This window comes from Zingiber officinale, chromosome 4B, assembly GCF_018446385.1.
Source record: "Zingiber officinale cultivar Zhangliang chromosome 4B, Zo_v1.1, whole genome shotgun sequence".
NCBI lineage: Eukaryota > Viridiplantae > Streptophyta > Magnoliopsida > Zingiberales > Zingiberaceae > Zingiber > Zingiber officinale.
In genome coordinates, this window is record NC_055993.1 from 115,810,068 (window position 1) to 115,837,011 (window position 26,944).

The 26,944-nt window shown below is 34.9% G+C and overlaps 1 protein-coding gene across 1 annotated transcript; it reads right to left on the reverse strand.

Moving 5' to 3' along the window:
- Positions 1-660: 660 nt before the first annotated feature.
- On the reverse strand, positions 661-24,432 carry LOC121976129 (12-oxophytodienoate reductase 7-like). Its single transcript, XM_042528136.1, has 5 exons — positions 24,259-24,432; positions 24,011-24,151; positions 5,598-5,728; positions 2,038-2,223; positions 661-1,479 (listed from the first exon to the last, which is right to left on the reverse strand). Exons 1-5 carry the CDS (start codon positions 24,330-24,332, stop codon positions 833-835), a joined length of 1,179 nt encoding a protein of 392 aa, XP_042384070.1. The 5' UTR covers positions 24,333-24,432; the 3' UTR covers positions 661-832.
- Between the last annotated feature and the right edge of the window lie 2,512 nt (positions 24,433-26,944).

Below are 26,944 nucleotides of genomic sequence, written 5' to 3' on the forward strand. Positions count from 1 at the left end.
CAGACCGATCAGGAGACTCCCAGATCGATCAGGTTGGAGCCTGATCGATCCAGGCCGATCAGGAGGAGAGCAGCGTTGATTTTTTTTTTGTGTTTTCTCGCTGACGTGGCAAGTACCGCAGCAAAACCGCACACAAGGCACCGCAGCATAAGATATATATATATATATATATATATATATATATATATATATAATTGATTTAATCTCCATTAATCAATTTAACCATCCTATCAAAATTTAAATTAAATTTTAAAGATTTTTCCAATTTTGATCCCAAATCGAAACTATGATGCCCATCATCCCTTGTCCAAGATCTTTTTCAGCCAGTAGTGAGTTCTACAACAAAATTTCCACCCTTAAAAAGTTTTATAACATACTCATTGGTGGATCTGAGCACATTAGATCCACCATGTTTCCTTCAATTCAAAGTCAAGCATTCCATGGTTATTCTGAAAAGTCCAAGAAACATCTTCGATTCGAAGTTATTGTGATTTACAATGCTGCTATTATGAGATAACTGGGCAAATTCATCATAAAGAAATAAAGTCCAACTTCGCCTCAACTTCGCCTCAACTTCATGCCGATTGTTAAATTTGTGGTTTATTGTCCATAGGCCGTGGCCAAAAGATAAAACCTTAAAAAAAAACATAAATCTCATGCTTAACACATAACGTTTCTTTTTTAAAATCGTTCTACAAGTTAAACAACCTTTTTTAAAAAACATAACAGTTGTCACATCAAGCTAGCGAGGACATAATCCAAAAAAAAACACAAATCAAGCATCCGTGCGATAATTAAAATAGATAGAGCAACGAAGAAGAGAACTTTAAGTTCACAGCCTTGACCTTTGGGTTTGACGTAGAGAGGGGTAGTCGGTGTAACCCACCACAGGATCGGGTGTGTAGAAGGTGGCCCTCACGTACCTGTTGAGAGGCGCATCCGACTTGAAGCGCTCCACCAGATCGGGATTGGATATGAAGAGCCTGCCATACGACACCAAATCTGCATCGCCCTGCTCCACCGCCTCCACGCCCAGCTGCCGCGTGTACCCGCCGCTGCACACGAAGGTTCCGTCGTAGGCATCCCTCACCGCCCGCATCAGCCGGCTCTCCTCCTCCTGACTCCCGTGCCGCCCGCCCTCCGTCTGCCCGTACGCCACGTACCGAGGCTGGGTCACGTGGAGGTAGGCGAGCCGCTCGCCGGCGTCGCGTTGAAGTGCGTTCAGGCGGTGGACGACGGCGAGACCCAGGCGGAGCGGGTCGGAGTCGTTGGCGTCCAAGTGGTCGATGGCGGGGGAGATGCGGACGGCCGCCCTGGACGCGCCGATGGCGGAGACCACGGCCTGGGCCACCTCCGCCAGGAACCGGCACCGATTCCCGAGCGAGCCCCCGTACGCGTCGGTGCGGTCGTTGATGCCGTCTTTGAGGAACTGATCGATCAGGTAGCCGTGGGCGCCGTGGAGCTCGATGCCATCGAAACCTGAACAAAGGCAAGGCGAAACCAAGACAGATAGTCATTATAAATAATTAAACATTAACACTATAATTAATAACAGCAATATTTATAAAAAGAATTTAATATAAAATTTGTTCATGATGTGATCCCTACATCTTTAAGAATCTCATTTTACAAACAAATCCATAATTTATTAGTGATATCAACATATATTACAAATGGTAAGTGTTATACCATCTACTACATTATAATTTAATATTATTCTATGGCATAAAGTTACACTTTCTAGAGTAAATCATGGAGGACTGCGTCAAATACAGGAAGTGGGACATTCCAAACTCATGATAATCGATCCCGAACTTGTATGTGACAGCACCCTTACCTGAACTATCCGTGGCAGAAAGTGGGGGCTATAATTTAGACTATTTATAATATGAGTTGATATCAAGTGGTATAATTTGTACTGCAAATCAACACTACCATTACAAACACAGATCTTTAAGTACCACTTGTAGGGTATATGGATACCATTTGACATGCCTTTTGGAGCCCTGAGCACCAATTCTATCAGTATCGAAGTACCTGCTTCAATTGCATTAATAGCTGCTTGCTGGTAGTCCTGGACGATCTGAGGGATTTCAGACGTGGCTAGTCGCCTGGGTGTTGCATAGTTGCCGTACTTGCCATCAGGCATTAGTATTTTCCACCTCCCGCTTATTGGCTTATTGGTGGAGGAAATCGGAGCTGCAGTACCTCCGGGTTGATATGCTGCCAGATACAAGACACATTTCATCACAACCATAGCAATTACTGATGAAATAAATGCTAACCAGAAGAGGTTAAGCTAATGGTTCTTGGAGAGTTATTACAGAGAAAAAAGGTGCAACATAATACATAGAAGTGGCAGCAAAAGTGCAGAACGAATTCACAATTCACAGTTCAACAAGGATAAAAAAAGAATAGCTGTAGCAAAAAATTTCTATTCTCGGTGATTTGTGGAAGATATACAAAACTTTAAAACAGTAATACTGAGTTGATATGTATTCGACTATAACAGGTGAAGTTAACACACCCAAAGCTTTGGGACTAATTGAACCAGTTAAGCAAATAAGTTAGTGTTCATTAAGTCACCGACCGATTGATCAAGAATTAAAAACAATCATCAATAGAATGCACCAGGTCGGCCTGCCAAACCTGGTTGCCTAGTCAATATCTTTAGTTATCTCAGTTATTAGAACCATTAGAGTCTTAGACTTTGATACTTATACTGCTTTTATATAGATTGCATCTTCTTCCTTTTGTCAAGCAGTGAGGAAGATCATTATGCAGTTGCATGAAGAACATTATGTGGCATCTTCCTTTTTAGTAACTTTGGATCCACCAAATAGGCACTTGAATCCTCTGATAAAATGATGCAATGCCTTGATAAATCATAAGTAGTAAACCTCGCTGGCAAATTTCAAGTGCTCTAACATTAGAACATTGATACCCATTCATATGAGTGCCTCTAGTGACAAGGATATTCTCATTACTAGAAAATCACAAATGCCTAACAGTATTCACATTATGTTATTATACGAAAAATGGATAGATACATCTCTAACCCTGGTCGACGTGGTATACCTTAACGTTGCCAAACCAAACCTCTCTGTATTCAACTTATAATTAATGAATGCTCTTCTTAAAGAAGTAATGTGATTAGTACATTTGGTATCAAGTTTCTGATGACCAAAGTCAATATTGAATCTTTCCATAGCTATCACTAAGTAGATTAGGATAATTTTCTACCAAAATGATCTCACCATGCTTCCAAACTCCTTCACACAGTTGGGTGGTACATATCCATTTTCTATCCAGTTCCAAAACGTAACATTTTTCATCTCAACTTAAATCATGACGGGGTAAGTCACATATCTCCTGTTGCACTCATGTAACAAGAGAATTGACATCATTCACTCTTAATCTGTCTAAGAACCACTTTATTCTTAAGTTTGGAATCTGCATCTTCTTTACCTCCTGGTAGGAGATTTATTTTTATCACTATTAATATCTCTAAATGAATTGTTGAACAAACACGATGAACACAGATGAACTATGGTCTTGTCTTCCAAATCAGGTTCTCATATTTTCAGCATGGGTTGCATCTTATGCAAGAAAGGCACTGTTTGATTATCAAGGAGTTGATGAAGTCTCTTGTGAAAATATAAATCCTTGAGTTTCTTCCACCCAGTAGCTATAATCAATCATGGGTCAACACATACCATGGCCAATGCCTTTGCATTCTATTGTAATGTGGATCACTTCATCGACATTTTATTACAACATGGATTTCATCTGCGCCTTCTAAAGTGAACTCAATGTTGTGACTACATTTTTTAATGCTTTCAACCTTGATTGATGCCCTATGAATCTTCTTGCTAGCATCAAACCTAGCCTAATCATACTTTTATAAAATGAATGGTTTTTTGAAATAGATAAGCTTGACATTTCAAGAAAAAAAAAATCTGAATCAGGTTCTTACTAAAGGAATACATCCATGAGAAGATAATCTCGATAGAAAATAAAGGAATTATAAGGCCCACAAACTCGCACCTCTAATTTCCTTTGAAAACCTCCCAAGGCCCTCTGGAAGACCTTACAACGAGACCTGCTCACCTCAACAGGAGACCTTTTCACCTTACAAGGAGTCATCCCTTGGGGTCATTCCTTCTCTTTACTTTAATGAGTCACTTTTCACCTCTTTACTCAACGAGTCATCGGCACCTCTTCACCTAACAAGGCTCACCTCAACTGAAGTTTCACTAGCTATTCAAACCAAGGAATAGTGCCACCTTCCAGATCATACAAACACTTCCAGTTAATACAAAGTGGATTACAGAGTTAGTCAAAACAAGAGCACTTCACTTTGTCCTCCATTTTAGCTTCCTTTAACCAAAGTACTGGCCTCAACTGATGCTCAAGCTATATTGTATTGAAAACGGGCAGATTTGACCTTACCTCAGGCAAATGGCGGTCTAAGTTTTTTTATTCTACGATTTGCATGCTTAGCAAAGTGATGGTGGGAAATCATTGAGCAATCTAATATCTCATTGGTATATCTCCCATTAGGAAAATGGTTTTGACAACACTACACTTAAATATGGTCTTCCATTTGGAGCATTTGCATGGTATAAAAAACTATATTGTGGCCTACTGAAGGATCCTGATTGCACTATGTCTATAACAATCTTTAATACTGTTTTCATAATTTTTCTGAATATCCTAGTGATAGAATGCTATAACTTTTCATGTTTTTCAACAAAGGTATGGGTTATCAATATCAATTATCAATTATCAATTATCAATTATCAATTATCAATTTGCCTACTTGCTCTTGGTGAGCTTTTAAATACTCTTTAGCACCACATCGTTGTTTTATATCAAAAGATTGAAATGGGAATTCTACCGAGTTTTTCAGCAAAATCTCTCCATTCCATCTTTGAATAGTGGAGTCCTAGATGTTCAATTTCTTTGGAAGACACCTACTGGTCACATTCAATTTTTTCAGTTCCTTTCGCAGAGAAACTTTAACAAGAGATATACTACAACTTGGAGCATATTCACTGTGTTCTTTGTCTGATATATTCACATTTTTAAGAAATGTTGTTGCCAATAAGTTTGGGATCAAACCCTTTGTCGCTTAATAACACTATTAACACTTAAAAGCACCCTTAGATTCTCCCAAACACTCACTTGACTCTTCTCAGTGTCAAGGCTCACATGTTGGTTCCATGGGTAGAAGAGGAACTATTAGGATTCTTCAACTCCACCTACACCTGGAACATGGCTTATGTCTACACAATTCTTTGCCGGCTAGAGAATTGGGCCAAGTGTGGACTTGGATGAAGTATACCTCTATTCTTCTCTTTCATTATTTTGCTTCACTGTTGATCTTGTAATTGGGTCAAATCTTTTGGAAGAATTACAGAGGATAATTCTGCCATCTGATTAAATAGTGTTTATAATTAAGAGTGAAATTTTAATCAAGAATGATATACCTGACATTATTTTTTTTTGGCTCCATAACCATGGAAAATATTTATATATTTATTTCTATAAACTTGAGAACATATACAAAAATGGAAAAGAATATGCATGCATACTTTGATTGGATGCTCTGCCAACATGCCATAATTGGCAAAAGATGATGCTTCCCTGGGCATGAACAGCATCAACAACCATCTTCCAACCATCTATCTGCTCTCGAGTATATATTCCAGGGCACTTAGGAAACCTTCAACAATAACATAAATACAGGATACCAATCGGTTAATATCTGATGCTAATTAAGGTACAACTTAATAATGAACTTGGTCCCCTTAGGCTAGCATGATCCAATCATGTTGAGGCCAGATCACTTGAAAAAGGAAAATAACTGAGGCTACAGACGTGATGCTATGAAATTGACAGAAATCACTACTTTTAAGTAAATTTAACTCTTCCAATGTTTAAATGATTTTATCATTTTGAAACTACTCAATCAATATAGAATGATGAAAGAAGAATATGCTAGATATTCTATGAACTCATCTTGTCTAGAACTATTTCCTGTGATTCGACTGTCTCATGGATGAAATAGTCCTCCACATCTTGTTAGACAACGTGTTAATTTTGTTGATAAATTTAAATTTCTTGCATTTAATTACTTCCTCTGAGTTTTACATATCATCATATATTATCTGCTAGGAGTTTTATATATCATCATTTAATTATACATAACTCTGTATTTAGTTTAATGGTCATAAAAAATTCATATGCATCTTTTATTGCACAATAACTATTTTCATCGTTAGCCATTATATTTTCATCATTACACTTAATTTATCAAATTATTTTATTCTATAACCATTGTTGTTAATATACTTAGTAGAGGGCAAGTAGTATTAAACTAATAATTCATACTATGAAATTGAAAAAGAATGATAGAGAAAAGATTAAGGACGGAGACCAAGTGATCAAAAATTAATTTGTATTCATGCTTGAAAAGGTCGATAATAGAAGTTATTATATCTTCTACAACTAATTAAAAAGTATCGAAAGAACACTTACACATAATATTTATTGACCTAGAAAAAACTTATGACAGAGTTCCAAAAGAAATTATGTGATTTTTTTTAAAAGTATTAGCATAATATATATTGAAACAATTAAGGATACGTACGAGAATATAATGATAAAAGTGAAGAGACGAATTAATCAAAGTGTATCCTATACAAATAGAGTTACATAAATAATAACTCTAAATCTATATCTTTTTACACTAGTTATTAATGAATTTACTAAACACTGACACATTATCATAGTACATTTTGTTTGCAGATAACATTATTTTAGTTGATGAAACATATGTAAAAAAGTCAATGCTAAACTTGAATCTTATGGGAGACATTAGAAGTTACATGTTTCTAGAAATTATACAAAAAATTCTAGAAAAGAAAGATATTAGCTTAACATATATTAAAATAATTAAAGATATGCATGATGATAAAAGTGAAGAGACGAATTAATTGAAGTGGGTCCTATAAAAATAGGATTACATAAATAATAACTCTAAAATTATATCCTTTTACACTAGATATTAATGAGCCCACTAGACATATTAACACATTAATATAGTGCATTTTGTATACAGATGCCATTGTTTTAGTTAATGAAATATGTAAAAGAGTAAATGCTAAACTCGAATCTTATAGGAGAAGTTAGAGGTTAATTGTTTCAAGTTTATTAAAGTAAAGATAGAATATATAAAATTTAAATTTAGTAATAGTAAATGTAGTAAGATAATTGTTAATATAGGAGATGATGAGTTCTATATACTTAAAAGTTTTAAGTATTTAGGATCATTTTTTGAGCACAAATCCTCTGAACCGTAATTTGCGGTCCAGAGGATGGACCACTACATCCATTGGTTGATGGGGATGGATCCCACCTATTAAATAGGTGTGATCCATCCCCATCAACCAATCAACTTGTGTGGTCAATCCTCTGTACCGCAAATTGCGGTCTAGAGGATCCTGGTTGCATTTTTATTAAAGGATGGTGGAGTTGATAAAAATATTTATATAGGATACCAGCAGGTTAGCTAAAATGAAGAAGAACGTTAGGTGTTCTTTGTGATCATATGATACCTCTAAAGTTAAGGGGAAGTTTTATAAAAGCAATGGTTAAATTTGCTATATTATATAGAGCTGAATATTGAGCAAACAAACCAAGGATGAGAGTCGCTAAGACAGTAAATGAACCGGATGTTCATGAACAAGCTTGGTGTTTGTTTTGATAAAGCTTGTTTATGTTCATTCAATTGTAAAAAAAAATATATAAAAAAAAAACTTGGACAGCTCGATTCATTAACGTTCATGAATAATGTTCGTGAATAATTTATGAATAAACTTATTTATTAACTTATATAAATTTTATATCCAAAAATAGTATATTTTGTAGATTTTGTGTGTTCTTTCAAAATTTAGTATTCATAATACCTTACAAATAAAGATAGTATAAATTTCATGAGTAGATAAAAATTTAATGTAAATTATAAGAATAACGTTGATAGTTGAGCTCGATTAAAAATGAATAATATTCATGAATTGGATTAGTAGGTTAATATTCATGTCGGTCACCTCCAGGATTAGTTGGTTCAAAAAACTAGATATTTGGATTAAAAAAAAAAATATTGAAAATGTTCATGAACAAGCTTTAGTTTGACTCGAGCTTGATAAGATTTTTAATAAACAAGTTTGAACAAGCTCGACAAGTAAATAAACACGCGTGAATACAACCAAGCTTGACTTGGCTCGGCTTGTTCATACCCTTAAGAGGCGTAGAGAAGAAAATGTTAAGGTGCATGTGTGAACACATGAGAATACATGAGATAAGAAATGGAAGCATTAGAGAGAAAGTGCACCTATTGAAGGAAAACTTTGAAAAACACATTTAAGATTATATGGATATATGCTTAGAATATCAATAAATATCCTAGTTAGACAATGTGAAAATATGACAAATATGAACATTAATCAAGGAGGAAAATAAAAGAAGAGTTGGTTAACAACGATAAAATAAGATAAAATTCATTTAAATATAAGTGAAGATATAGCAGGGGAATGAAGTCAATGACCTAGGAGGATCCATATAATTGACTACACTTAATGGGATAAATTGTTGCATTAACATGTTGAGAAGAAATAGCCTAACTTCCATGACGTAAGTGAGAGATGAGAGGTATACACCCAACTTAATTAGAAGATGAGTTTAGATTCGTCAAAGTTAGATTGGACTATATAAATGATTTTCACAAATATTATTATTTATACATAATCTTATAAATAACATGTATCCTCAATCATAGTCATATTAAGACCAACGCCCTCTAGGTTTGATAGACGGTCAAATCCTAATAAATTTCTAGATTGATGAGCTAATATATTACTAGATTGTTCAACTAATATATTACTAGATTGATTAGCTGACATATTTCAGATAAGGTAGATTGGACCATATAAATGATTTTAACTTATATTATTTTCCATACACATAATTCTACGAATAACATGTATACTTAGTCATAGCTATATTAAGACTAATGCACTTAGGTTAGATAAATGATTGAATCCTTATACATTTCAAGATTGGTTAGCTAATATATTACTAGATTGATTAGCTAACATATTTCTAGATTGGTTAGCTCTACTGTTGAAAAATTAGGAGATGCTGATTGCATAAAATCATGAAATAATCTTTGAAAATCAAGAAATAATTGATTTTAGTAATTTTCATTTCTTATGTTTCCTTTCTTTTATTTATTGCTATTTCAACACTTTGTATCTTCTATTTATTGATGTAATGTCTAGTTGAAAATGTGTAATAAAAAATTCCTCTTCTTTTAGTTTTTTCCCCTTCAATCTTCCCGATTTTGTCCATGGTATCAGAGCCCTAGGTTTGATCTAGGATTTTTTTTTTCCATGGCAAATCAGCATCCATGGAAGGCTGCCTTAACCGGCACCACGAGTAGAGATTCGATGGTGTCTGGAGAAGAAATGACTGTCAATTCAAATTTAAACCCATTGGTATCTGTCAATGGTTCGACGGAAGTATTCTCTAATTCACTCCAAGTTAATATTCAGTGTCTTAACGGGAAGAACTACACAGAATGGTCACAGACTATGTGCCTGATTTTAGAAGAGAAAGGAAAATTTGGATATTTTATAGGAGAAGTGATAAAACCAGCTGATGGAGATATAGATTTAAGGCTGGAAATATGAAAATTCACTCCTTATCGCATGGTTAGTCAATTCCATGGAGCTCCCTATCGGAAAGCCATTTATGTTCCTACCTACAGTCAAAGAGGTGTGGGAGGTAGCTAGAGACACTTACTCAGATTTGGAGAACTCTTCGTAAATTTTTAGCCTAAAATCAAGGCTATGACAAGTGAAGCAAGGGGAACGTGATGTGAGTTCCTACAAGGAATTGATGACATTGTGGCAAGAACTAGATCTATGCTATGATAATATTTGGAATTGTGTTGATGATAGTGTTCATTTTATGAAACGACAAGAGAATGATCGGGTGTTTATTTTCTTGGCGGGACTTAAAAAAGATCTAGATGAAGGGTCGAATCTTGGGAAAGACACCTCTACCAACAATCCGTATGTATTTTCAGAAGTCCGAAGAGAAGAAGCTTGACAAATGGTTATGCTTAACAAATCTACCTTAGTCTCTACTAATTCAAGTTTGGAAAACTTTGCCTTGTTACTAAAGGTTTTCAAGGGGAAGCAAAGAAAGATGACAAAAGTTTTGGAAAACCATGGTGCGACCATTGTAAACGCTCGTGGTACAAGTGGGAAACATGTTGGAAAATTCATGTGAAACGCAAAAATTGAAAGAAAATAATTGATGGTGAAGGTTGTGCACTTCAGACTATTATCTCAGATCAAGAGGACAATTTATTTCTAGCGTACTTCCTTTTACCAAGGAACAAATAGACGAACTGTACAAACTCCTTGAGTCACAGAAAACCATTCTTGTTCAATAGCTTAAAAAGGTAATTGCATGACAACCTTCCTTAGTGTTAATTTTAATCATGCCTGGATTATTAACTAATGTGCAAGTGATCATATGACAGGAATGTCAAACCTTTTCTCTTCATATAGACCTTGTGCGGTAACCAAAAAATTAAGATTGCAAATGACTCTCTTTCAGCAATTGCAAGAAAATGTTCTGTTGTATTATCACCTATGCTCACTCTAAATGATGTCCTTCATGTTCCAAAGTTGTCTTGTAACATTTTATCTGTCAGTAAATTAGTTCATGATTAAAATTAGTCTCACTGTGTATTCCAGGATTTGAGCTCGGGGAGGATGATTGACAGTGCTAAACAGAGTGGCGGACTCTACTTCCTTGAAGATGGATCTGAATTTAGAAAATAATTTCAACCAAGAGGTTCCTGCTTTGAATCTATTTCTATTTCGTTCAGTAATGCTGTGGTATTTTAGATTAGGACATTTTAATTTTCAATATTTAAAGCACTTATTTCCTAAATTGTTTCACAATAAAGATCCATCATTGTTTCATTGTGAAGTATGCGAGATTGCAAAACAGTACCGCACATTCTTCCTTTCATAGCCATACAAGTTATTAAAATCGTTTACCATAATTCATAGTGATGTTTGGGGTCCTAATAAGATAAATACCCTCTAATAAGAAATGGTTTACCACATTTACTTGATGTTCATACTCGACTTTACTGGGTGTATTTATTAAAGAAAAAAAATCAGAAGTTGAACAAGTCTTTAAAAATTTTTTCAATATGGTGCAGACTCAATTTCAAACTTACATATTTTTAGATGTGACAATGGGAAGGAATATTTTAACATGATATTAGGAAATTTTTTCCTTGAAAAGGAAATAGTTCATCACAGTTCATAGATAGATACACCTCAACAAAGTGGTATTGCTGAAAAAAAAATAAACATCTCCTGGAGGTAGCCCGGGCAATACTTTTTTCAACCAAAGTACTAAAATATGTAGGGTGAAGCTATTTTAACTGTCGCATATTTAATTAATAGAATGTCATCTAAAGTTTTATAATTTAAGACTCCATTCAATACATTTACAATATGTTTTCCTACTGTTCATCTTTCAAATAATTTACCATTAAAAATATTTGGTTGCACAACTTTTGTTCATGAACATAGGATAACCGGAAAACTTGAACAAAGGGCAAGAAAATGCGTTTTCGTGGGGTTACTCCCCTATACAAAAAAGGTTATAAGTATAATGATCCGATATCAATTTTTTTTTTGACAATGGATGCCACATTTTTTGAAACACGACCTTTTTTTAAAGACATTCATCTTCAGGGGGGAGAGTTGAAGGAAAGATTCATTTACTAGCTTTAATGATATATTTTTGTCAAATGATTTATTTAAATTTGAGCTTACTACCTTTGCACAAATAACAAATGGCGAAGAATAATTCTTTGAAACTCCTCTCATGAGTGATGTTTCTACTAAATCCAGGCCTACATTTGACAATCAAAAATCTAAAAAATAAAATTGTGAAAACCTAGTACAATGCCACAACATGATATGACAGATAATAGATTCAAGAAAGGGGAACAAATTGGAAGGGAATTGTCTACTTGAGAAAGAATCATCAGAAAGGGAAAGATGAATCATCTCTACAACATAGCTGTGATTCCGAGCCAAGGAAGAATCTTCATCCTAGTACTGATAATTCTCTTCCAAAGTCTGATAGTCAATCTAAGTCTGATATACCAATAGCTCTTCGAAGAGGTAACATATCTTGTACAAACATCCTATATCTAAGTTTGTGTCATATTCCAATTTATCTTCATCCCTTGTCACTTTTTGTTCTCAATTATTCTGCGTAGACATTCCTAAAAATGTACAAGAAGCCCTACAAGTTCGAAAGTGGAAGGAAACTGTGCTTGAGGAGATGAGAGCTCTTTAAAAGAATAATACTTGGAAGAATGTTAAGAACTGTGGAATGTAAGTAGATTTTGTGAAGTATAACTCAGATAGTTCAGTGGATCAATATAAGGCTAGATTGGTGGCCAATCACTCAAACCAATGGTGTTGATTACTATGAGACATTTGCTCCCGTTGCAAAACTAAATACTGTGAGAGTACTTTTATCTATTGCTGCTAATCTAGACTGACCTTTGATGCAATTAGACGTAAAAAATGCCTTCCTCAAGGGTGATTTAGAAGAGGAGGTGTACATGAATAGTCCACCGGGCTTTGAGGAGAAATTCGGCTCAAACTTGTAAATTAAGAAAGTCTTTGTACGGTCTCAAGCAATTTTCGAGAGTTTGGTTTGAGAAATTTACTCAAACAGTCAAAGAAGCAAGAATACACTCAAGGACAAACAAATCATACATTGTTCTTAAAGTTTTCCACTGAAGGAAAGATTATTGTACTGATAGTGTATGTGGATGATATTATTCTCACAGGTCATGATGTGATTGAAGTGGAAAGACAGAAGAAAAGCTTAGCAGTTGAATTTGAGATCATCCTTGGGAACATTAAGGTATTTCCTTGGTAAGGAAGTTGCTCGCTCTAGAGAAGGTATTGTTGTCTCTCAACGGAAGTGTATCCTTGATCTCCTAAAGGAAACAGGAATGAGTGGTTGTAGACCCACAGAGACTTCCATGGATCCTAATATAAAACTCTGGGAAAAAGGAAGTGTTCTTGTAGATACCAGTAGAAACCAAAGGTTATATGGGAAACTAATTTACCTATCTCATACTCGGTCAGACATTGCTTTTTTAGTCAATATTGTGAGTCAGTTCATGCATGTAGATACCAAAGGTTAGATGGGAAACTAATTTACCTATCTCATACCAGTAGACACCATTTGAAGAACACCTTGAGACTGTTTATAGAATTCTGAGATATTTGAAGACTAATCTCATAAAATGTTTAATTTTTAGAAAGATTAATCAAAGGAGTGTTGATGTGTTTATGGATGCAAATTGGACTGGATCAGTTAATGACAGAAGATCTACTTCAGGATACTGCACCTTTGTATAGGGAAACCTAATAACATAGAGAAGTAAGAAACAAAGTGTTGTAGCCAGAAGTAGTGCAGAAGCTAAGTTTAGAGCAATGACTCAGGAGTCTATGAGGTGTTATGGATATACAGAATACTTGAAGCTCAAGAAACCCATAAAACTTCAATTGAAGTTATACTATAATACTAAGGCCACAATAAGCATTGCTCATAATCTAGTCCAACGTGATAGATCGAAACACATTGAGATTGATCGACATTTTATAAAGGAGAAAATTGAAACTGGAACAATTTACTTACCATTTGTACCTTCTAACCAACAAATAACCAACATCCTTGACGTGGTCTTGTTCATCATCTAATCCCTTAAGCTATAAAAGACCAAACAATGGTGATCAGGAGTGTAAAGTTCATCGCAATTAAAACAAAGGCCATTGACACTCATTCTTCCATTTTCGTCTGATTTAATTGTTTGATAAATGGTTGTTTCGATGGCTGGATGGGGGCGCGCCACGGTGTGACTGTAGATTCAGATTGTTTAGAGCGATGTTCATAAAGACGGGCAAAACTCATAACTGATGTGAGATCTTTTGGGCAGTGAAGCTTGACTTCCTCAGCGATGTGATCTTAGAGGTCACTAATGAATATTTGAACTATGTTAAGGAACTCGCTTGTGTCGCCAATTGTTCGAACTTTTGCTGAAGTCTTCAACGGATCCTAATTGTTAAAGTTTGGCAATCTCGCTCAATTTGTTGTTGCACAGAGGTGACCCAAACTTCAAATTACATAGATCCTTAAATTCCTCCCATTGAATATGAGGTCGACCAAGTTCTAATTTGATGAACCATAATTGACTATCTTCCTCAAGATCGAAGGAGGCTAGGCCAACCTTTTCTTCCTCCAAAGTGTGTTAATGGCGAAAAAATGGTCACATCGATTAAGCCATCCTAAAGGATATGGCTGACCTTCATAATATGGAAAATTCAATTTCGAATACCATGGTATCTATGAGGATTCCTCCTCATGGCCACGGTACCCTTTATAGCAATGCCATTGTGGGTTAGGATGATTACTGCTCTCTTCACCTCTCTTCATCTGGATGGTTGTCGTGAAAGTGTAGTTTAGAGAAACCTTTGGACAATTCCTCTAATTGAGCTTGGATGAGTTGCTGCCATTTTCAGCTTTGTCCTCCTGGTAAATTTTGAAAAAAATCATCAAAGCGTGCTGAAGTGCTTCTGAGTCACCTACTACGACAAGCTCTAATACTAATTTGTTATGATCCTTGGATACAGATCGCGTAAAGGAATGGGTTACCGGCTGATCAGCGGAATCAATCTTTGTTTTCTTGGTTTTATGACCTTGACGGCCTATGGTGGTAGGGAGAATTTGAGGCTCATTAGGATTAGAGAACCTCTCGATTTAGGGATTGATTTCTTTTTGTAAACTCAATATAATCTTTATTACATTATTCTAGTCATTTAAATACAACTACCGACGTTCCATCCCAACAAAGGAAGAAAACAAAACTGAATAAGAAAGATTTATTCTTACTAAAAATAAAAGATAATAGACTCAACTCTACTGAAAAGAAAAGATACTCGACTCAAATAAAATTAATTACTATAGACGAATCAGTTCTCTTGATATGCACCCTTCTTTCTAAATCTGTCGTGCGTGTATCTCTTGTATTTAATGGACTCCAGATTTTCTTTTGCTGCATGGGCTTGCCACAATTTAGTACAGTTGGTTTGAGTTCAAATTGAACCCATTGGGTAGGTACGAAGATTAGGCTTACGTGGGTTCAAACTGGGGCCTATTTGAATTCGAGTAAGCCAATTTAGGGCCGAATCACATATCAAATGAGCTAAATTGGTTCACTCAATTTAAAGCAAATTAGGGAATATTTTAAGGAATCCTTCTTTATTCTCTTGTTCTCCTTTTTTCTCCCACACATGCAAATGGAGCGAATCGGTCTAAATAGAGCTATATTTTATCAAGAGGACTCTGTAGCAAGTCTCCCAAGAGAGAAGCTAGCCGACAAACCTCACAGTCTACACAACAGAGTTGAGGTCACCATCAATCTAATAGTCATCATGGCTCCAAGGAATACAACTAAAGAATCCTCATGGCCAAAAAAGGTGGCTAAGATATCACAAGGATCTGCTCACCGCAGCATACCCTAAACCCAGATATGTGACGCTATAGCTTCATCACCAACTACATCACCCTTCGTGAAGTGTTTTAGACGTGGTGCATAAAAACACAAAGATTCGGAGTGTCTACTAGATCAAAGTATATGTTTCTACTACAAACTGCCAAGACATATAAAGAGAAAAAACACATTGAGGGCAATCTCAACAAGGTTGACCTACAACACAACCTCCATAGTTTAGTGATAAAGAGGTTCATAGAGATCTCAGCCATTACAACAACAGAATCCCCTACTTATGGGATTGCCCAACAACCCAAACTTCATTTATGATCTTAGATTAGGTGTCTCCTTTCATACCTCCACTTCAACACTATTTACCATCTCCATCTTAGTAATCTTTGCTACCATCACCTTAGTATTTACAAGCTCCACTATAGCAGTATCCACCACCTCCACCATAATAGTATTATCTATTGCCATTGACCTATCAGTCCTCAACGTAGCCATATCAACATCCACAAGACTAGAGTTAGTTGCCTTGCCTTTTACCCAGAGGAGTGAAAAATAAGATCATGAGGCGGGACATGTGTATGCCATGACTCGCGAGGAGACACAACAAGCCGAAGGCTCAGTTGTCCGAGGTACTATTTTAATTCATAGTATTCTTGCTATATTGATAAATACAAGTAGCCCACATTCCTTTATATCTCTAGAGTTCATATACAAGATTGGGAGTTTTCTAACTCCCTGAACTCAAGGATTAATAATATTGACATCATCAGCTGGAGTGTTGTGCTAATTTTAGACTAGGAAGTTAACAGTTATCCTTTGGACTTCAGTATTATGTCCTTGCAGTTAATATGTAGGAAATGTCTAAATTCATGTAAATTGGCTTTAAAGCAATACCTTCGTTGATTGTCAAGCTAATATGGTGATTTTTAGACCAGCCACCATGGGAGTTTATTAGGATTAGTGACTGAGATACTATTATCTCAATTCTCTTTGCTTGACAGTTGTTGGCTCAAAGATGTGATGGATGTCTCGTCTTTGGTGAATTTCAATGTGGATAGTCCACTACAATTTTTTGATGTCCACATATTTCACAAATGTCCTAATGTGTTTCCGGAAGAACTTACTAGCTTGCCACCTCGATAATAAGTAGAATTTTCCATCGAGTTACCAATATCAAAAGCCTATCTGATGGCACCAAGAGAGCTGGAGGAGCTAAAAGTCCAACTTTAGGAATTTCTAGATAGGGTTTCATTTGCCCCAGTGTTGCTTCGTGGGGTGTTTTTAAAGTTTTTTTGTTAAGAAGAAAGATTGATCCTTGAGGCTTTGCATTGACTATTGGTAATTAAATGTTGCAACCATCAAGAACAAGTATCATCTACCAAGGATAGATGATATGTTCGATCGATGCTTGTGTGTAGTTGATTGATATGAGATTAGGCTATCACCAATCAATTAAGGGAGATACAAATATTCAAAAAAATGATCTATATGGACATTATGAGTTGGTAATGCCATTTCAGCAATGCTTTTGTAGCCTTTACGGATCTGAGGAGTATGACGAGCACAGTTTGAAACATTACCGAAGGAACGCCTACATGTAAATGCAAAGTTCAATAAATGTGCTTTCTGATTTACTTCCTTGGGATTTCTGAGTTATGTAATGTCTAGCAGAGGGATTTTAGTAGACCCTAAAAAATTAATACTATGGCTAAATAGGAAGAACCAAAATTAGTGAAAGAGATTAGCAATTTCCTTGAACTAGCTGGCTACTATTAGAGATTTGTTAAAGAGTTTTCCAGTATTGTGGCACCCTTGACTTGGTTGACAAGAGAAGGGGTTAAGTTTACTTGGATTGATGTTTGTGAATCAAACTTCCAGGGGCTCAAACAAAGATTGATAGGTGCTCCAGTATTAATCATTCCTTCTAGAGGATGACTTTGTTCTTTTCACAAATGCATCCATTTAGGTTTAGAGATAAGTGCGATATTGATACAGTCGTATGATCGAGTGATAGTATATGCTTCTCATAAGTTAAAATATCACAAGAAGAATTATGTTGTTCAAGATTTGGAGTTAGTAGCCATTATCTTTGCCCTTAAGATTTAGAGGCACTATCTCTATGGAGCTCATCATAAGAGGCTGAAGTATCTCTTCACAAAAAAGAGTTTAATTTTAAATAGAGAAGATGAATGGAATTTCTAGAAGACTATGTCTATACTATCCACTGCTATCCTAGGAAAGCTAATATAGTGGCAAATGCACTGAGCAGAAAGTCTAGAGGAGTATTGACATGTCACAGGTGACATTTAACGACTTAAACACTTTTCAGAATTAGATTTAGTTGAAGTAGAATAGACAACATGGAATACTGGTCTCTTTAATTGCACAGGTCCCTTAGTCGAGCAGATTAAGTAAAATAAAATGGAAGATCACTATCTCAAATCATTAGCTAGTCAGTTGCACTTAGGCCTGAAGCTAGAATTTTCTCGTGATGTGCAAGGATTCCTTTGGTTCTGAGGCCATCCTGAGGCCACCTTAATAAGGAAGATCTGCTTCAAGAAGCCCACCGATTGAGATTTGTAGTTCATCTTTGTGGGACTCGAATGTATCAAGATTTGAAGCGGTTACATTGGTGGAAAGGTATGAAAAGAGATATTTCAAATTTTGTAGTTTGATGTTTAGTTTGCCAACAAATTAAGGCAGAACACACCAGAGACTTCAGATTACTTCGAAAGATCGTAGTACCAGAATGGAAGTGGGAGCATGTTATATAGACTTTGTCACAATGTCACTAAGGACTTAGAGGGGACATGATTCAATTTAAGTGACTGTCAATCGATTGACCAAATCAACTCATTTCCTGTTGACTCATAGGACAGACTCTTTGGACCATCTAATAGAGTTGTATTGCAAAGAGATTACAAAACTATGTGGCATCCCATTTAGTATTATTTTTGATCAAGGCTCGTGTCTCACTTCGCGGTTCTGACAAAGTTTCCTGAATGCATTGGATATAGAACTCCACTTTAGCACTACTTTTCATCTTGAGATAGATGGACACTTAGAGCGCATTATCCAAACTTTGAAGGATCTTTTGCTTGCATGTGTATGAGATTTTGGTGGTAGTTGGGAGGACCACCTACATTTAGTGGAGTTTGCCTATAATAACACCATTCTTCTGTTCTGATGACATCTTTTGAAGCACACTGCAACAAAGAATGCAAATCTCCTATTTTATGGGAGGAGATTGGCCACAAAGTATTTAGCAAAATGTTGAGTTAGTGCAGCCTTTATACAAAGACTGCTGACTACTTAGAGACAACAAAAAAGTTATACCGACTATAGATGTCGATTGTTGGAGTTCACAGTGGTTGATCATGTCTTTCGTTGTGTTTCACCTATCAAAGGAGTTGAGAGATTCGGTTTGAAAGGAAAGTTGACTTGTAAATTTATAAGACCATTTTAAATTTTAGAATGACTTGATGTAGTAGCTTATCGACTTTCCCTACCCCTAGACTTAGTGCATACTGTCTTCTATATTTCTATATTCTAGATCCAACACATATCTGAGAGGATCTCAGAGTACCACTCACCTGATGTGACCTGAGTAATTGCTAGTTTGTATTCTAGATTGTAAGGAATATCAATTTCGAAACAAATGCATCCAACTTGTAAACGTTGGGTTATCACACCACTTCGATCAGAATTAACTTGGGAGCATGAGGATGAAATGAACATAGATAACGCCACCTTTTCTCCTCGAGTACTTAAATTTGGAGTGTAAATTTCTTTTAGTGGAGGAAGATCTTAAATATTGATTTTTAGTAAAAATAAAATCAAATAATGAAAAAAATGGAATTAGTAAAATATTAAATGACATTTTTCAAAATTTTAAATCGACAACATAAAATGAACCAAATTGTTAAACACCAAATTTGGGTGTCAAGTTGAAGTTGGTTTGGGTTCGAATTGATCCCATTGGGTAGGCGCGAAGATTAGGATTAACTGGTTCACTCGATTTAAAGTAAATTACAGAATTTTTTGAGGAATCCTCATCTTTTCTCTCTTTCTCCATTTCTCTCCCATGCATGCAACCTGCAGCCACACCACCATCTCCTTTCCATGCGCCGAGTACCCCTTCCCTTTCTTCTTCTTTCTCCTCCCTATTTCTTCTTCTTCTCCTCCCAGCACCAGCAAACCACCACCAACTGCAATCTTCCCTTCTTCCAACAGCAAGCTAGAACACCAGCATCTTCTCTTCTTCCGGCCAACAACAATAGCTCTCCTTACTGTTTTTCCAGCAACTGGCCGGCAACCCTACTCCCTCTTTCAGCCAGCCATCACACAAGCTTTTCTCTTCTTCCTATTCTTCCTTTCTCCAGCAAGCCAACATCAGGTTTTCAGCCTCTTCTTCTTCCGGTCAACACCAACAGAAGCTCCTCTTTTGTTTTTCCAGCCAGTAGAAGTAGTAGCAAGTCCTTCCTCTTCTCCCAGTCAACAACAGCTATACTGTTGCTGCTGTTCATTGCTGCAAGCGCTGCTATTCTCCACTGGTTGCCACCGGAGCCAAAGGCGAGAACCACCAGATCTCCTATTGCTTGAACCAAGGAGGATAGTAGTTTTTTCTTGATTTTCAAACCTCCTAGTTTCCTCGTTTAACGAGGTTATTGTTTGTACAACAACCAATTAGCAGTTTGATTGGTTTGAGCGTTTCGCATCAACGAAACCTTTGTTGTTTCATTTTCCCCATCCTAAACTAGATACACCAATGTAAAATAGAAATCTAACAAAATTATATATATATATGAATTTCCTGATACAAATCTTATGCTTCAACACAGTTTGACACCTACGAGTCTGTCAGTATGACTGGCTTTTAAAAACAGGGAATGATAATATCCCCTGTTTTATCTGTAGCTATTATCCAGCTATAGATAAACAGCACTTGCAAGGTATGCTGAAAGCAAGCTCTTCAACAGTTATTCTCCATTATTGTTCCAATAAGCCCTCCAGCCAGAGGAAGTACTCATAACCTTCTACTAGAATCTAGGGCATCCGTATTAGAAACTCGTATTAATCTACTAGAGAATGAATTAAACAATCTCCTTCCTTCACCTCCTCAGACAAAGGAAAAGGAATTCAACTCTCACACTCTTCCTCTGATACAGACCTAGTCTTTATTAAAACCTCTAGTATTTGTAATACTGGAAAATCTTTAGATGTTGAGAGTCAAATGTCTTGTGAATATCCATGGTCATGAATTTATATTACTTATCTTTTTAGACAGTGGAGTCACTAACTCCACTATTGATGAAGTTACTCTTCTTTCAATCCTACCAAAAACTCGTATAAAAACTGTCACAACCACTTGTCAGTACTCAGTTTGACGGTCAACAATTATCTTGTATCCAATTTGTTACTAATATCCATCTCCGGTTTTATCATAATTGTGGGAAATATAGCACTCTCTAAACTTTGGGTTAAACCATTATTACATCCTAATATTCACTTAATTTTAGGACGTAATTTTCTGCTAACTCCAGACAGGGCTTTTCTTCTTACAAAAGATTATGCCTATATATATATATATATATGGAAAATGAGAAAATATATGAATTTGTTATTCTATACTAGTAGATATCATGTAAGATTTGGGATTAAATACAGGTAGCGAGATCAAAGACTTAGGCAGCGTTTAGTTTGGTTATTTTCCATTTTCATTTTATGAGAAAAGAGAAAACATTGTTTGGTTGGCAATTTCCACATTTGTTTTCTAGAAAAGGTGATATTATTGTATGGGAAAATAGAGAATGTCTAAAAGTCATTTTCTAAGAAAAAAGAAAACAGACATTTTTCAAAAAATGAAAATAAAACCAAACACTCTCTTAGAATTTCTATGTTATTATCATTATTGGTTATTTACCTTAGGTTCTGAATTATTTTTATACTGTATTTGTAGAGTGGAGCACGTTGATTGTTGACATTCAAAGAGTTTCAATTGTACATAGAGGTGGGTAAATCTCCTTTGACTTCCGTATAGCTCCCCTTGTGCATGAATAAATAGATAAATGGATTATATATGCTTGTATTTTTCAAAAAAGGGAAGAGAATAATATTAAGAGCAGTGAGGTGAGTTTTAAAATAATTAAAACATTAGAGCGATAAATAATTGATGTTCTTTCATATTTACACGTAGGTTCATATGAGAATTAATAAGGGACGGGTTGTTTTTTAAAAAATAAAATGGATATTCTGAATCACTCTTCAATTAATACTTGTCTTTAGATTTCTTGACCTTTCATGCTAGATGTTGATACTTGTATTTTCATGTTGTATAACTTTTATCCGTAGACCCTATGATGATACATAATTAAATTAACATAATTAATGCGAAAAAGTTGATTTAGGTTACTTATTTAGACTAATAGATAAGGTGTAAATCTAGAAAAAAATGATTTCTGATTTAAAAATTTAAGTGAAACAATAATAAATTTACATTGAGAAATACCAAAAAGTGAGAACTCGGAATCTAACCTTACAACATAATATCAACCACCTTAGCAACAATGAGTCACTCGTAGTCGGTATTTATTTGCACAATACCACTACACTGTCATATACCAGTGTGTGCTTTTAGCCCATATAGTATCTGACATTATTACACTATGAGGACATTAGCTTTAGTGATTTACTTTTTAGTGGATTTACTGATAGTTGATTTACCATACTTTTGGCATTGATGTCATTTATATATGCTGATACTACTTATATCATTGGTGACATTCATACATGCTGATATTTATATCATCATTGTCATTTATACACATTAATTAAATAATGATAATTGAAAATTATCTTAATTGATGATAAAATATGATAATAATTTAGAAATGATAGTAGTAACTCTAAATATGGATAAACAATCAAATAAATATAGATGATTATAGGTATATTTATAGATCCATATATGTCTAAGCTAAAGAACTTATTGCAATATAAAACTGCGACCTACTTTAGTTCCTTGACTTCTTAAATAAGATTAAGTTCATGCTTACTTTTTGTTTTCCTTGGGCTCTAGTTTTGCAAAGATACTCTTTTAATATCATAGTTAATCTCAGTTAGTACATAGAGTGCCTCAAAGATGTTAATCTGTTGATTCTTAGTTTGTTTTTTGTTTCGTTGCATGTTTGTTTTGTTTATTGGATGTTTTCATCGCACTTGTAAACAAATTATTTATAATAATATATAAAATTTGTTGAATTTCTTGATTGCCTTGTTCATATAACTCTTGGTTCTCTAACCATGGGCACAAACACCCTTTCGATATCAATAGTTTCCATTAGTACAGAGTTGCTTGGAGATCTCGACATGCCAATTCATGATTTGATTTTTATTTTGTTGTATTTTTATATTGTTCATCAGATGTTTTATCCGTATAGTTTTCATTGTACTTATAAGAAAAAAATTATATAAATATATAAAATTTGTTGAATCTTTTAGTTGTCCCGTTCATATGACTCTTGGTTCTCTTTTATCACAATGTCACCATATCATAAACTTGATAATCATATTAATTTAATGTTTAATGATTTGGGTACATTGTTAATTTAGAGAGTACAATAGTATTTGGATAGGTGTGTTCTTAGTTTGTTTTTTATTCTTAGATTGTTAAGTGAAGTTTACAAAAGAGTAGCCATTTCAATGATTTTTTCAATTTTCATTTAACAAAAATATTCTTTGAATAATCTCTGTGACGTGTGAGGTTTATTTTTTTATTTCTATGTGGGATTATTATCTTCTACCTTCATCCATTTAATTCCAATTTTTTTATGTGATATGAGGCTTTGATTTGATGTTGCATCGAGTGTATTATATACGAAATTCAAATTATTAAAAAAAATCCTTAAAAATCTTATTTTTGGGACAGCATATTTTACAAAATTCTGTATTTCTTTTCCTTCCTTTTCAGGCTCCAACGCATCAAGCTGCTCCCATCGAAAACTGTGGTGATAGTTATAATATCAGTTTCTATCTAATTTAGATGGACCACCTATGCTACAGAATAACGCACCAAACCCTAGAATAATGCTTAATAAAAGAAAGCGGACTACCGTGACCGTGGTTGAGCAGGCACGGCTTGCTCAAATAATTAACTCGAGCGAGCATAAACAACATTCCAAGTTTCACCGAGTTTTAAATTTGTATCTGGGAAGACTTTGGCAAAACCAATGTGATCGATGAGCGCCAAATCGCATAGATCGCACAAAAGTAAAAAAAAAAAAAAGACAATTGCAATTGAGGTTACAGTGGCGAAATTACCCTGCACCAGTGGGCGAAATCACAGTTCCTTCGGTGATGAGGAAGCCGCCATCGGTGGCCCTTTGCGTGTAGTACTCGACGTGGGCGGGCCCTGGAATCCCATCCACCGCTCGGCACCGTGTCATCGGCGCCAACACAACTCTACGCTCGCTCAAACACAAGACTCAAAGATCAAAGTTCCGTCAAATCTGAAATTCGAAGACAATAAAAAAAAGTCGAGATAGAGAGATCGGGACGAGGCAGCAGACCTGTGAGAGAGACGGAATCGGCCCATCTGGAAAGGGGAAAAGAGCGACGGGCGCTGATCCGGAGCTCCCTCCATCGCCGGCGGAGATCTCCAACGCTGACCCGAGCACCGCAAGGAAGAAGTTGGGGGATGAAGAAAGTGAAGCCGCGGGAGCACAAATATTGATCGCCGACAGAGGTAAAACGAGCACGTGGGAAGCTTCCAGTGGACTTTCTTCCCTCGAATAATTGCGCGTCGCCTCGTTTCCACCGGGCCCACTTGGTTGTCCTGAAGCGTCGCGGCACATGTTCCTCGTTTTTCATTTCATGCTTAACGCTACTAAAGTCGGAAACGGAGCCCTTCTTCATCATGCATTTTTTTAGTATAAAATCTTTCACTTAAATATATGATAACCGGACTTGGAACGTTGATGAATTTAATATTCAATTTGATAATAATTTATTTATATTCATTTAATATATATAAAATTAATTAAATAAATAATTTTACAACTCACTAAACTAAATCAACAACCTTAAACACTTATTCAACTTGTTAATATTTATAAATAAAAATTATACAGAATATCCAATTAGTTAGAAGATGTCATATTTACTATAATAGGGATAGGGATTAATTTTTAATGGATCTATTTTCTCGGAAAAAAAATTCCTCTCACCCTCTAGTCATTTTGCTATCGGTTATAAATTGACCCTATAATTTAACTCTATTCACAAACATGGGATGGATTATCTTGGCGGTTAGTTATAAGTTGATCATGTAATTTATCTTTTTTTATATCAGGACGGACCGTGAGGGATATTTAGGGTGAGTGTAATAACTTTTTATTATAATGAATAAAGATTGTAAACTAATATTAACGAATAATATCCATAAATAAAATTTATGAATCATGTCTATTAATAAAATTCTCGCAAATGATCAATAAATAAATAAATAAAATAAAATAAATGAACCAATCAAACAAGTTAAAAATTAAAATTTTTAAATAATTAAATAAGTTTGAACTGAGAGTTTAATAACATCTAAACGAATTAAGTTCAAATTAAAATTGAACCAAGTTCAAGTTCGTAAAAAAGAAACTAAACTAAACCAAACTTGAACAATTATTTTAATGAATTGATCCATTTTAGACTTAGCTTAATTTGATTTAGTTATCTTATCAAATGAGTTTGAATACCACATAACTTAACTCAACTTGACTTATTTATAGTCCTATTGACAGCGTGCTGCTAAAGCGGTAGTGTCACTCACTATAAGAAAAAAGCCAATTAGCGACTGATCAGTCACTAATAGGGAACAATGATCAATTAGTGGCTGATTATTTTTGTCGTCATAAAATTGGTCATTGACATCATTTAGTAACAAAATTTTAATTCTATTGCTAATTAGAGATTGAATTAAATTGCCTGTCACTAAATTTAGCAACTGATATCAAGGGGAGTTTAAATATCCTTCTTTAATTAGTGATGACAGATTAAATAAATTAGCGACAAATATTAATCTTCCATCACTAATTTTTTCATAAAATTTTTAGCAAAACCTTTCTATTTTTGCATGTTCCCTATTTACATATATAGAACCAAACAACACATCATCACAAACAATGATTTTCACAACACATTCACATTCACATTCACATTCACATTCACATTCACAATACAAACAACACAACATCCAATCCAATACATTCACACACAACACATTCACATTCACATTCACATTCACATTCACAACACAAACATCACAATATCTAATCCAATACATTCACAACACAAATGATACAAACACTACAACTCATTCACATATTCACAAACAACATAACATATGATACAAACATACATATCAAAACCAAGTTCCACAAGTTTTCAAATTAAATCCAAACATATCCAAATCTAATAAACAAAGATGAATATCGCAAATTAATTAAGAAATATCTGAATCTAATAAATCTAAATACATTTTAACAATGATAAAAATCTCTTAACGAACACATCAATCTCATTCCAAAACTAACTAGTAGTATCTAATCTTGTAGAAAGTATAATAAGATAGGTTATTAATAAAATAAGGAAAAAACTAGTCATACATCATTAGAATTATGACTAACAATTAAATTTAAATTAAACAAGGTTAACACTATAATTATTTTACACACCTGACTGCTAGTTTGGACATCTGCTAATGGTGATATATAGAATAGATCAATAATATTTATAAAAAAATGTAATACAATTAGAGATACATCTAATATGAAAAATAATAGATCTATTATGCATATTTCATGAGTGATAAACAAAAAAAGAAATGTTAAAAGTCAATACACTTTTCAGTCAACTATTGGTCAATATCGTGAGGGTCTTGAGTCTCCTCGGAGTCAAAACAATGCAACATTTGACTCATTTTAACTATGAATTCTTACATTTCCCTCCTAATTTGCTCATATCTCATTTGGATTTGTCGAGACTCTTGAAATTCTTGCTCTAATGTTGAGAGTTGATTCTTTAAATCTTGATTTTCTTGCTTAAGGCTTCTACTCTAGTAGATGATCCGCTATGATGACCCCTGACCATAGGAGTAGAGGTACAAACAAATTGAGTTGGTTGGCAAGCTTTACAGCCGGTTTGAATAATATTTTATTCATATTTGAAATTATCAAATTTGAGCCAAACTTCAATATGTTCAAT

Excerpts from the sequence above, each read along its gene's own strand:
- LOC121976129 (XM_042528136.1), bottom strand. The coding sequence starts at position 24,332 with ATGGAGGGAGCTCCGGATCAGCGCCCGTCGCTCTTTTCCCCTTTCCAG. Across the intron at positions 5,729-24,010 it reads ATTTCGCCCACTGGTGCAGG|GTTTCCTAAGTGCCCTGGAA; the intron begins GTAATTTCGCCA and ends TTATTGTTGAAG. Across the intron at positions 2,224-5,597 it reads TGGCAGAGCATCCAATCAAA|CATATCAACCCGGAGGTACT; the intron begins GTATGCATGCAT and ends TGTATCTGGCAG.